A 12,850-nucleotide genomic window follows, 5' to 3' on the forward strand; every position below is an offset into this window, starting at 1 on the left:
TTATTATTACAATATGTGTTACAATATTTACAATAGTTGTTCTTGAATGTGGTTGTTCTTCTAAAATTTTTATAATTTTTTTATTTTTAATGACTGGATTTATTGAGCTATTGTGGCGTATTTATTATCAATCCAAATTTAACAAATTAATCACTGTAGTTAAAAAAACCTAAAACAATCATGACGTAACATTCGCCAGACACTTCTTTAGGTACACCTCTCTGTCCATATGAGTGCATTTGTGGCATTCCCGTGCACTCAAGAAGCCCCAACCAACCAATCAATCAATCAATCAACCAATCCATTCATCAGTTCAATAAAACACAAACTTTGTCTTCTTCAGGACCTCAACTGCCTCATCGGGAGATATTTAAGCCCGCTGCAGAAGGAGTCCTTTCTCACTCAAGATGAGGTATGCTCGTGTCGTTTGTGTGTGTGCGCGCGCCCATGCGAGTGCATCCGTGGGCGCCGCTGCCTTGAAGCGAGTCGAAGTGGGTTGCGTAATGGCAGGACGGACGAACGGCTTTGCGCGAGGACGAGCGTGCCGATCGATGAGAGAAGCGAGGAGGATGGGATGTTTTTAAAAATTTTTTTTTTTTTTACACGTGCATGTGCTACTTGGACAGCGAGCTGCTTGGCGGCACCATCTGCTGCAAGGCTCTACTATGGCGCCATTGTCAGGAGGATTTGCTAGCACGTCCTGTTACTATTTCATGTTTTCATTCGGATCATTTCATCAGCGGTGCTCGGTTTAAAAAGTTGTTTGTGGGGGTGACGGGGGGCGTTAGGGTTTTTATATTAACACCTCAACCGTAACTGCGTTGAAATGAGGATGACGGCACAATACACATCGAAGAATGTCGGCCGTGTCTGTTGAGAATTTTGTGTCACACTTCATTAGTAGCCGTTTTTTTTTTTTTTAATTCACTCACATTCAATGCCAGCCCAGTTCAAATGGATCTTTGACGTCTGTAGCCGTTAATGGCAGCAAATGTTCCCCGTTGAGTACAGGTGTCAAACTCAAGACCCAGGGGCCAGATCTGGCCTGCCACTTCATTTTATGTGGCCCGCGAAAGCAAATCAAAGCAGTCTAACACCAACCTACCTTCCTTTTTGTTCCTCCAGCTGGACGTCCTCTTTGGAAATCTTCCAGAAATGGTGGACTTCCAGGTGGAATTCCTCAAGACTCTGGAGGATGGAACCCGTCTGGTCCCCGATCTGGACAAGCTGGAGCGAGTGGACCAGTTCAAAGTAAGATCAGCATTTCGTTCAACGCTCGCAGCTGCCTAACATCTCCTTCGTGTGTCGCTGACAGAAAATCCTGTTCTCCCTGGGAGGCTCCTTCCTCTACTACGCCGACCGCTTTAAGATCTACAGCGCGTTCTGCGCCAGCCACACCAAAGTCCCCAAGGTCCTCGTTAAGGGTGAGCGGAGTTCTCGTCGCACCTTTTTGCTCGAAAGGAGGCGGCGCTGAGAGCGGCGGGGCCCATCTGCCGCCTGCCGACAGCCGCCATTAATCTCCCGCACGCGGTTGTCGGCGCTTGTGCCTTTGACTTCCGCATATTTGCCTGCCGGTTACGTTCTGCGGGCTGCGGCGAAGAGCGGCCTATTTTCGGGGGGAGAATTTTCTCGGGGCAGTCGGGGATTCGGGTTAGGATGGTTTCAAGTTAAGATGAGTGGGTTTTGGGCTACACTTAGAGGGTTAGGTTTGAGATTCAAGGCGGTTTGAATTTGGTTATGTTTCTCTTGGGGTTTTAGAGCAAAGAAGTAAGTTCGGGATTCGGTTAAGATGACACTGGGCTGGGTTTAGGGTTACAGTTTGCGAGTTAGGGCGAGACGGGATGGGGTTAGCATTGCAGTTTAGACGTCAGAGTGGGTTAGGGTGTAGGGTGGTCAATGGGTTAGCGATTCACGCTTGCGCATTCACACTCTGATGGCGGTAAACTACGTTGGAACCACAGCTGCTTCGGGGCGGGCCTACGGAAGCTGCCGGAACTCTTCACGCCGCAATTTAGCCAACGGCAAATCCAAAGAATGTCATTTCCACAAAAAAGGCCCAAAAAGGGAAGCGAATGAAGGTACGGGGCTAAAATGTCACATCTGGTGCGACCTCGGTATGATCTTTGCAGCCAAAAGCGACCCCGACTTCAAGGCCTTCCTGGACGAGCGCAACCCCAAGCAGCAGCATTCGTCCACGCTGGAGTCGTATCTGATCAAGCCCATCCAGAGAGTCCTCAAGTACCCTCTGCTGCTCAGGGAGCTCTACTCGCTCACCGACCCGGACAGCGAAGAGCATTACCACCTGGATGGTGAGAGCCGCCGCCCCCGCCTATTCCCGTCGAAAATCCAGACATTGCGCTAACTAGCCTCTCCGCCGTCGCCGCAGTCGCCATGAAGGCCATGAACAAAGTGGCTAGCCATATTAACGAGATGCAGAAGATCCACGAGGAGTTTGGCGCCGTCTTTGACCAGCTCATCACCGAGCAGAGTGGCGACAAGAAGGAGGTACGGCTAACACCGCGAGCCCGGAATCGGTTAGGTTTGCCGCCTCGAAAGGCCTTTATACTTGTGTGGGCGGCGACCGCGTACAGTTTGCCCTTTTTTAACTCGTGCGCAACCCAAACGCATTATTTTAATAATGTGTTGCAGTGTCACTCCCAAAGTTGGAGCGTGTCGATAGTGGCCGTATCGGCTCGGACACGATTTCTGGGCAATTCCGGGCACCGTTTTTACTTTACGGAACGATGAACACAATCCACAATGACAACAATGGAGATCGCTCCTGCTAGAACAAAGGCACCTAGATGCTGTACGTGTACTCTGATATCGATCAAGAAGGCTGCAGCGTAGGTGGTATGTGCGTGGGTAGGCTTCTTTACACGTGCGCACGCACACACAAACACACACTAAAACCACCCACGCCGCCACCAAGCTAGCTTGCGTCGCAGTAGCAGCAGCATCAAGCCGCGCGGTGCTGATCCTCCCCTCCGCCGTGACAAATGAATTCCCCTTCAAGAGGCCTTGTGCATCGAGCCTTTGCCGCATGCGTCTCTTTGTCATTTGCAGAGCGGCTATTCAAAATAAATCATCTGTGAGTCATTTATTTTTATGGCTGATACGCCGACAGTTGATTTGATTGTTATCATAGTTTGTATGCCTGCTATTAAAGGTGCTCGTTTCTCGCGGCGGCGTCGTGACCCGGCATCCGCGGCAGGGCTCGATCCCCACGTCGATCGACGGGCAACACGGGTGAATATTTGGTCTTGTTACCAGGTTGCCGACTTGTCGATGGGCGATCTGCTACTCCACACCAGCGTGTCCTGGATCAATCCACCGCCTTCCTTAGGAAAGTGGAAGAAAGAGCCGCAGATGGCCACTTTTGGTACGACGCCTTTCTTGTTGACACATAATGGAGGCGTTCCGAAGGTGAATTTGATGCTCACAACATTTTTTTGGTGGCGTATCTTTTAGTGTTCAAAACGGCAGTGGTCTTTGTGTGCAAAGATGGATCCAAACACAAGAAGAAAATGGTGAGTGGCCGCACAGCGCAAGGAAATGAGCTTTGGTATCCAAATCAGAACTCGGTTGTTCTGTTTTTGGTTTCTAGGGCGGCTCCCATCGTGTGTCCATGTCTTCAGAGGAAAAAGATCCCTTCCGATATCGTCACATGATTCCGACGGACGCCCTCCAAGTGAGGCCGCTGGCAAATGCAGGTCAGCTCATCCTGAGTTTCGTGGTTTCCAACAGAAGCCGTGAGCCAAGCGTAAGATAAAAATGGAATCGCCCTAAATTTCGGCGTCTATCCACTGGAACAAGTTGGGGACGTTGAGTTCCGGCTAGTCTGTTTGGGTTTGGGGCTTGAGTTATGGTCTTTAGGGTTGCAGCCAGAGGTTTGGATTAGTCCTACAGTCAGGCGGTTAATTACGATAAGGGGTTAGGTGGTTAGTTTACAGGCGGCTGTTGTCATCAAGGCTACAATTAGAGGTTCAGGGTAACAGGTTGGGGAGCCGGGGGGGGGGGGGGGGTGGACCAGTTAGGTGAAGGTTGAATGCTGAGGGTTACGCCTACATCTGGGAACTTTGAATTAGTGGGTTAACATTAAATTGGAGTTAGAGCAGGTGGGCTTGGCTGAGCGGGATAAGGTGGTCATGGACGAGCACTTTTCCCGAAGGAGTCTGAATCGATGGTCTCCTCTTCAGATGGCGAGGGCACCTCCGTGTGCGAGATCGTTCACACAAAGTCGGAGTCGGAAGGTCGTCCGGAGAGGGCCTTCCAGCTGTGTTGCAGGTGAGGTGCACGCGCTGCGCTATTTTGTTTTTGTCGATGGAACTTTTCACGGTGATGTCACATGCGCTTCCGGGTGGCTTTAACTCACATTGCGGCGCTTGGAAACAAATCTTTTGATGTCATTTGACCCAAGGCCGGAGTGATTCCCAAAACAGGCCAAATCGCTTAAATGAGCATTTTGGCCTTCTTCTCTACTGCTGTAATTTGACTGCGTGGCTTGTCAGTCGAAAAGATATTCCGTGAGGTAAATTCCTTCGGAGCGGGACACACCCCCGGCCGTAATTAATATTTGAAGAAATCTGTGTTTGTAGCTAGCTAAGGAATTTGGCGTCATCCTAGCTAAGTAAGGGCGTTTGTCTTGTCTGGGCGAAGGAAGTTAGCGTCATCTCAGCTAACCTCTTAGCATTGATGTCCGAAACCTTCTTTGGGTTTTGAGCTTTTGCGTGTGAGAAACTTGAAGAGTTTATCGCTTCAAGCAACATTAGACATTGTGAGATTTGTTGATTTAGCTTGATTAAACTTTTGACAGTGAACTGGAGAGATCAAACATTAGCTAGTAGGCTAGTCATTACGTTTTGCTAAATGATGATGCGACCAAACAAAGACATTGGACCGGTGGGAAAATGTCTTCCACAAACCTGACGATGGCGGTTTGGTTCCCAGTCTGACAATTCTTCCTTCTCATCTATAGCCTATGCTAGATTAATTTCGATTTTTATTTAAGTACCCGGTACTGCACAATCGGAAAAGATCCAAACCTTTTGGTCCATAGCTGGCGGCGCAACCCCAAGCAAGTTTTTGTCAGTGTTTTCAGTTCAAGTCAAAGATAGTCCACCCAAAAGTACCATGATGCTTTCACTATAGAGCAGATGATCTGATAACCGAGCGTCCCCCCCCCCCCCTTCCCGCTCCCCTCCAGCTCCCCGGAGAGCAGGAAAGACTTCCTCAAGACGGTGCACTCCATCCTGCGAGAGAAGCACCGGCGGCAGCTGCTGAAGACGGAGAGTCTGCCGCTCAGCCAGCAGTACGTGCCCTTCGGAGGGAAGCGCCTGTGCGCGCTCAAGGGCGCTCGGCCCGTCATAAACCGAGCGGGTGAGTGACCCGATGACGCACCACCCAAGAAATGTCAAAAATAGATGAAGAGTAATAACTGCATGCACAGAATTGTTCGGGTCAGACCCAGTTTCAGTCTGGATCTGATCCACAGTGAGCATTTACCAATGTCAATCAAACACGGCAAAAATCGTTTCAACTATGCTTGGATGATCTTAATTTTTTTCAGTGTATACTAAATAGAGGGGAAAAAACATTAACTTCTGAATTGAATCCCATTTGGTGAGGTTGGAGTTTTTGGTGTGCTTCTGACCTGAAGATGAGGTCAAGTTCAAACCAGTTGCCGAATTTTTGGGAGGTCCAAGGGATCAAAATTTTCGGTTTCAAAGATGGTTTGTACCCTCGTTCTCATTGGTTTATCGTGTCATTTCCACAGCTTCGGCACCAACCAGAACCCTCGGTCGGAGGAAGCTGGTGCGCAACCGCTTCACCATCGACACCGACATCGTCTCTGACGGCGAGCCCGAGCGGGACCTGGCCTCGCCTCCGGAGCCGCGGGACGAGCGGACGGAGGCGGAGTGCGACCGGCTTCTGTCGTCTTCGTCGGACGCCGGCGACACAGACCGCTGGGTGGAAGAACAGTTTGACCTCAAAGAGTACGAAGACCCCGAGGAGGTGAAAGAGACGGACATTCTGAGCGACGAGGATGACGGAGCGCGCCTGGACGCCTCCGTGGCCGAATTGTCCCTGCGAGGCGAGGGATCGGGGAACGGGCACGGCGAGGCGTCGACGGCGACCGCGGAAGACCGCGACGCGGACCAGACTAACGTTTGGGTGCTGCGAGAGCATCCGGAAAGCTCGCCCGACTGAAAACTGCAACTTAGTCATCTTTGGAGGGTCTCCGTGGCGACGCACAGGCTGGTAGATACAAACTCTCGTAGTACAATCATGGAATCGTACTCATGTGCATTGATGATTGGCGATGTTTGCACACTAGGGCGGCGCTCTGCAGCCCAGCCTGCTGTTGCCAAATTACACTCGTCACAGGAAGTTGGTGAAATTAGGCTTTTGGATGAAGGATGAGCCCAAAATAACCTTTACCGAGCGCAAACTTGATTTGACCTTGAAAATTCCGCGTCCCTCTCTATGCTCAGTGGCCACATCCCTCTGAGAACATAGTGTACTTGGTGTCTTTCGGTTTTTGGCTGTCACCTTGGTTTCACGTTGTCAAAATGCAAACAAGCACGACCTGTTCCGAATTTTGTCATTTAGCCCCCAACTCCGCAAAAAGTACTGAAATGGTCGGACATGTGTTTTCAAAAGTTTAGGGAAGGTCACCTTTAAATGCTCTGGTGCATTTTAGGTTCATCCCGAAACTTCACCTAACCGCTAACTTTTTGTGAATAGTCGATGTATTTATGTGACTCAGATTGGATTTTTCTCACAGACATGGAATACGTACTAGCAGCTGGTGTGAAGTCTTGCATCATTTATTGGACTGCTCCTCTTTCTAGAAAGTAGTTTCTTTACCTAAGGTATTTTGTGTTAGATTTTTAGACCGCTTTGGTTCGCCAGGGACATTTTGTAACAATTTGAAAGTTTAAAGTGGTTTGAACTTAACATCCGTTTTTTACTTGAATATTTCATGTTTTTGTTCACATAAAACGTTTTTCCTCTTTTTGATCTTCGGTATTGCCTTTCGAAGAAAACTCATTTGTCAAGACCGCTCGTCTCAATAATTTTCTACCAGCTTTTTTTTTGTTTGAAGAAAAACGGTCTTCACTGATTACAAAGTAATGGTTTTTTTAAAATTGTTATTTATTGATTTGCAAATGTATTTGTAAGGACGGTCCAAATGTGCTCGAGCAATCACAGCAGAGGAAGGATGTCGACTTTCTGTTCAGTTTTTGGTCAAAATGTGTTAAAATAATTGCGCTACCGAGACTGCGTTTTTATTATAACTGTGCCTGTACATAGAAAATGTATTGATATCATAATTAAAGAAAAACTGTTGTTTTCTACTTGTGTCTTTGTTGCAATCTACCTTGCTGATGGAACGTTATTAATATAATACTCACATTCATTGTATTTTTGGTTTTAAAATTGAGTTTATATTGAATGACCCATTGAAATGAACAATAAATAGAGGGTTGGGGGCCTTATATAGTAAGGCGTTTTGGGCCAAAGAAAACGACCATGTATAGTAAGCCGTTTTTAGCCGAAAAAAAACGACCATGTATAGTAAGCCGTTTTATACATGGTCGTTTTTTTTCCGGCTAAAAACGCCTTACTATACATGGTCGTTTTTTTCGGGTTAAAACGCCTTTCTATACATGGTCGGGTTTTTTTCCGGCTAAAAACGCCTTACTATACATGGTCGTTTTTTTGGGCTAAAAACGCCTTACTATACATGGTCGTTTTTTTTGGGCTAAAAACGCCTTCCTATACATGGTCGTTTTTTTGGGCTAAAAACGCCTTACTATACATGGTCGTTTTTTTGGGCTAAAAACGCCTTACTATACATGGTCGTTTTTTTTCGGCCAAAAAGGCCTTACTATGCATCGTTTTTTTTCGGCTAAAAACGCCTTACATGGTAGGTTTTTTTCGGCTTAAAACGCCTTTCTTTACATGGTCGTTTTTTTTCGGCTAAAAACGCCTTACTATACATGGTCGTTTTTTTTGGGTTAAAACGCCTTACTATATACATGGTCATTTTGTCTGGCTAAAAACGCCTTTCTATACATGGTCGGGGGGGTTTTCGGCTAAAAACGCCTTACTATACATGGTCGTTTTTTTGGGCTAAAAACGCCTCACTATACCATGGTCGTTTTTTTTGGGCTAAAAACGCCTTACTATACATGGTCGTTTTTCAACTACCAGTCAGGTAGTAAACAAACACTTTACATTGTCCGTTTATGCGAATGTGAGCAAGAATAGTTTTGCGGAGAACAGAATCAGAAAATGCACAGCCATGCACGTTCTCGAGAACGCACAAAAAGGCCGGAGCAGGACTCGAAACCTGCACCTCTCCAGCGCAACATCGACACACTAACCATTCAACTACCAGGTAGGTCATGAACAATCTGCACTCTTACAATGTTCCCATGGGTCATTAAAGTTCATAGTAATTTTCAGGGAAAGCGTCTAAAATCAATAAAAAATCCTTGAAAATTAACCTGTGGTGTTCATTTCATTTGTTTTTTTTAAAAAACAAATGTATACATTTTCTAAATTAATTAAACCCTGAATTTAAAAAAATTAATAAAAACAGAAATACTGTATTTAAAGTGGATGTATTCAGCTTTGAAGGACTGTTTGAAAGGTGCATTACTGCTACATACTTTTTATTTCCCCCAAGGCTCGTCTGTAAAAGTGCTGCCGTGGCGAGCATCAAGTCACTTGATGCAAGCTGCATTAGTTGAGAGTAAAAGTGCTCACAAAGTGACACTCGAGTGCAACAAGAGCTTTGTGCCTCATTCATTCAGGCGGCACTTTCATGTGCTCAGTCGGGTTCAGTTGGAAATCATGCAAATAAATGAGCTGACGCTTTATAAAATGGGAAGGTCAAGGAGATTTTCAGTTTCATATTTTGGTGAATAGCCATCAACAATATTTGCGATAACTGTAAAAAAATGTAAAAAAAAAGAGAATCTAATTATTTTAAGTCAAGTCAAGTGTATTTATAGAGCACTTTCAAACAGCCATCGCTGCATACAAAGTGCTGTACATGGAGCAATTTAACATGCACATTAAACAGTAAGACAAATCGGTAATAAAGACGGTAGAAAGCACCAAACAATAAAACCAATTTTAAACTAATCTTTCCGATTAAATTTCGGTGTGTTCATGACTGTAAAAGGACTCAGTTACGTTTAATCGAGATCCAAAATTGCTTTTGAAAAGCAGCTGTAGTGTTAAGTATAAAATCCTCCGACTTTTGCATGATGGCTCAAATTGTCCAAATGACAACCAGTTTCGATGAAGCGACTCTTTGACTCTTTGCAGCCCTCTAGTGGCACTTCCTCATCCATGCACCCATTTCCTGGTTGGAGTCTTCAATGCTGTTTTTTGCAATGTGTTTCTAATATTTTGGTCACCCTATTATGTTGTCTGTAGAATTACATACACAATACCAATAACATGAATAACTTGGTACAAAAGTTGTCAGCAAAATGAACACTGAAGTATCCCAGTCGGCACCTGAGAAAAAAAAAACTCAAGTACAGTCATGAAATATTTGTACAGTACTTGGTTACCTCCCACCAATTCAAACGACAACAACAAAAGTGATGTCACCATGATTATGCATGACACGAGTGCGTTCGTGTGGATGTGTGCGCGTGTGTATATTTACCTTGGAAGTCGGGACGCTGGTATCACTCAACAAACTCACCCGACCAGCTTTCAAGTTTCTGTTCCTGTTGAGCTGCCTTCTTTCGCTTTGCTTTTGTTGCCTCTCAGCGACTGCGATGAGCAATATGTGATTGCAGCTCATCTCTTTTTCATGTTTGAACACACACACACACACACACAAAAACAAGATTTATACGAGCTTTGTTTTTGCACAATGCTTAAAAACGTCCACGCCGAGACAAAGCTCTACAAAAAAAATAATAAAATAAAATAAAAATTCACGAGGACACCCAAAACAACCACAACGATCGGCTCGTGGTGGAGGCAAAGGAGATGCCGTCACCCGTCAGGGTTGTCAAAGTCAGGTCCTGGAGGGCCGCTGTCCTGCATGTTTTCCAAGTCTTCCTGTTGCAACACACCTGATTCAAATGAACAGGTTTCCACAGAGCTTGCTGATGATCTGATCATTTGAATCAGGTGTGTTGCAACAGGGAGGCTTGGAAAACATGCAGGACGGCGGCCCTCCAGGACCGGAGTTCGACACCTGTGTTCTAAAGTGATTCTCAAAGTTTGGGGACCCACGAGTGGTACATGAAAGAATCCGTACATTCAGTTGTATTCAACTTTTATGCTTCATGCATTTGCATTTAGTCTTCAACAACTGTCTGCCGTTCTAGTGGCTTACAATAATATTCAATCTACCTTGTCTAAGTTTTGGTAAACACGACTGCAGGCTATTTTAATGTTGGCCATGACGCTGGCACCTGGCGAGTTCTGTATTATTTTTTTTCTGGGTGGAACTTGGTGAACAAAAACAACAAAATGTAATTAGGAAGATGAGCAACCTTGAAGCAACCTCGAAGGCTTGGCACAACAACACAAGAGGCAGGTTGCGCATTTCCGTCCGGACCAGTTCGAGCCGCATACTCGAAACCGGACGGATGACATTGCGAGCGTGGCGATATTATCCACGAAAGTGAAACGCGCCACTCGAGGCTGCGCTCCATTCGAGGACACGCACGAGGCGAGGCTGCACCATGAAGGCCAAACTGGAGATCGTGGCCATGGCCTTGGGCTTCCTGGGTTTGTTCGGCGCGGTGGCGGCCACGGCCTTGCCCATGTGGCGGGTGTCGGCGTTCATCGGCGCCAACCTCATCGTGATGGAGGTGCTGTGGGAGGGCCTCTGGATGAACTGCTACAACCAGGCGGACATCAAGATGCAGTGCAAAGTGTACGACTCGCTGCTCATCCTGTCGCCCGAGCTGCAGGCCGCGCGGGGGCTGATGGTGGTCTCCATCGTGGTGGTGGTGATCGCCCTGTTCGTGGCCGGCTTCTCCATGCCGAGGAGCACCTGCTGCCAGGACAACCTCAGGGCCAAGAACATCGCGACAGCCTTCGCCGGTTGCTTGTTCCTGCTGGCCTGCCTGCTCATGCTGGTGCCCGTGTGCTGGGTGGCGCACACCATCATCCGCAACTTCTACAACCCGGTGGTGGTGGACTCGCGCAAACGAGAGCTGGGGGCGTCGCTCTTCGTGGGCTGGGCCACCTGCGCCGTCTTGCTGGCCACCGGCTGCGTCCTGCTGCTCAGCTTCGCCAGGCGGCGGTCCAAGGAGAACGGGCTCAACGCGGATTACTACCTGGCGGCCGCCCAGGGCGCCGGCAGCGTGCGCAGCAGCAGGGCGCCGTCCAGTTTTCACAAGTATCAGGAATACGTGTGACGGCGCTCTGGAAGCGGGGCCTTTCTCCTGGGATGATTTCATTCTACGTGAATCCCACACAAGGCCTGACACGGTCGTGCCTTGAGACAAGAGTGACTTGCGGGCAAAAAAACATTTGAGATGAGAGCGATGTACGGTGGCAGGGAACTCAAATCACTTTGCACCAAACAGCAATTTGGCAGAATGGTTAAAAAAAAGCAGTTCATGGACAATCCCAGTTGAAATTAATTGTCAAACTAAACAGAAAAAAGAATTGCAGGTTGTATATTTAAAACACGCAGGAGTCCAATTAGCCTCATGCTAGCAAACAATGCAAAACAAACAAAGGAAACAAATAGCAGCAGTGTCACGGTGTCGTAACCCTCGAAGCAACAGATATTTGGACACAAATGGTGGAGCAGACTATGTAGACAGATAATGTAACAATGTTCATTTACAGTCACCTTCCTAAAACAAAAACTCAAGTCATTTGAAAAAAATCCCAATTCAGGAAAAAGTGGAAAAAAAATACTGATTCTATTCATAAATACTGTATTTTAATTTCAGGGGTAGAGATGGAAGATCTGTGTCACTAAAAATGTCATGGCCAGTATCATGATATGTGCATCAACTTAGTCTGACCGGATTTGTGTCATACTGCCCTCAGACGGCAGAGATGAGCACACCAAACACAATGTCCACTGATTTTAAGCAAACAAAAAAAAAAAAGTGTTAACAGAATTGCATGTTTTTTTAACATAACATTTAATGATGTCATCACTGTCTATTTTTACAAGGTCCAGAAATAGGGCGCATTCATCGGAGTGGCTTAGCTGCATTTCCATTGATTTCAATGAGGAATTTTTGAGATGAGTGTTTTGAGTTACAAACCTGGTGATGAAACAATTTGTACTCTTATCTCAAGGCACCACGGCGGCGTCCAGCATGTGGGCATCAACTCTGATAGCACAAGACAACCAAAACGAACCATTGTGTCCTGAATTGTGTCCACACTCATGTGAATAAGATAAGATAAGATAAGATATCCTTTATTAGTCCCACACTGGGGAAATTTACAAGTGTTGTAAAGTGAAAATAAAATTGCCGTTTTTAATGATTCCATTTTGTCGTTGTTGTTTTACGCTTTATAAATAAAGTGAGTGTCGAAACAGAGATTTGTCTCGCAGTCCAGAGATTCTGAGTTTGAATCAAAGTGGAGTCTGCAAGTGTCACGTGGACCCCAAAAAGCAGGCAGGAGGGAGGAGCAGGGTGTACTTGACGAATTGTATTAAAACAGAGAAAACTAAATCCTAAACAAACAAAGTCCAAAGTATCAAACAAAAATCATGACTGACAAAAAAACTCACAGGAACAAAAACATGACAGCAGCAAGCAAAAAGCAACAATGACCCCACACTGAGTGTTCGGGCAGGAGTCCTTTTATACAACTTATAATTACA

At 46.3% G+C, this 12,850-nt stretch overlaps 2 protein-coding genes and 1 long non-coding RNA gene across 4 annotated transcripts in view; 2 read left to right on the forward strand and 1 right to left on the reverse strand.

Moving 5' to 3' along the window:
• LOC147196905 (rho guanine nucleotide exchange factor TIAM1-like) overlaps positions 1 to 7,361 on the forward strand; it is a 34,884-nt gene extending 27,523 nt beyond the window's left edge. For both annotated transcript variants that reach the window (XM_086125452.1, XM_086125453.1), the window contains exons 17-27: positions 344 to 412; positions 1,126 to 1,251; positions 1,316 to 1,424; positions 2,130 to 2,309; positions 2,387 to 2,505; positions 3,274 to 3,382; positions 3,472 to 3,530; positions 3,608 to 3,713; positions 4,200 to 4,287; positions 5,207 to 5,379; positions 5,777 to 7,361. In XM_086125452.1, the coding sequence (XP_085981578.1) occupies positions 344 to 412; positions 1,126 to 1,251; positions 1,316 to 1,424; positions 2,130 to 2,309; positions 2,387 to 2,505; positions 3,274 to 3,382; positions 3,472 to 3,530; positions 3,608 to 3,713; positions 4,200 to 4,287; positions 5,207 to 5,379; positions 5,777 to 6,210 (1,572 nt within the window). In that variant the 3' untranslated portion in view covers positions 6,211 to 7,361. The remainder of the gene's footprint in view (positions 1 to 343; positions 413 to 1,125; positions 1,252 to 1,315; positions 1,425 to 2,129; positions 2,310 to 2,386; positions 2,506 to 3,273; positions 3,383 to 3,471; positions 3,531 to 3,607; positions 3,714 to 4,199; positions 4,288 to 5,206; positions 5,380 to 5,776) is intronic.
• Positions 7,362 to 8,995: 1,634 nt separating this feature from the next.
• LOC147196906 (uncharacterized) lies at positions 8,996 to 10,122 on the reverse strand. Its single transcript, XR_015102503.1, has 2 exons — positions 10,037 to 10,122; positions 8,996 to 9,837 (listed from the first exon to the last, which is right to left on the reverse strand). It is a non-coding gene; the product is annotated as an uncharacterized LOC147196906 (long non-coding RNA).
• A 465-nt stretch (positions 10,123 to 10,587) lies between these two features.
• LOC147196907 (claudin-4-like) lies at positions 10,588 to 12,563 on the forward strand. Its single transcript, XM_086125852.1, has one exon. It carries the CDS (start codon positions 10,731 to 10,733, stop codon positions 11,409 to 11,411), a length of 681 nt encoding a protein of 226 aa, XP_085981978.1. The 5' UTR covers positions 10,588 to 10,730; the 3' UTR covers positions 11,412 to 12,563.
• The last annotated feature ends 287 nt before the right edge of the window (positions 12,564 to 12,850 follow it).

The sequence above is a fragment of the Hippocampus guttulatus genome, chromosome 12 (genome assembly GCF_054856545.1).
Source record: "Hippocampus guttulatus isolate MCC_2025c chromosome 12, RoL_Hgut_1.0, whole genome shotgun sequence".
NCBI lineage: Eukaryota > Metazoa > Chordata > Actinopteri > Syngnathiformes > Syngnathidae > Hippocampus > Hippocampus guttulatus.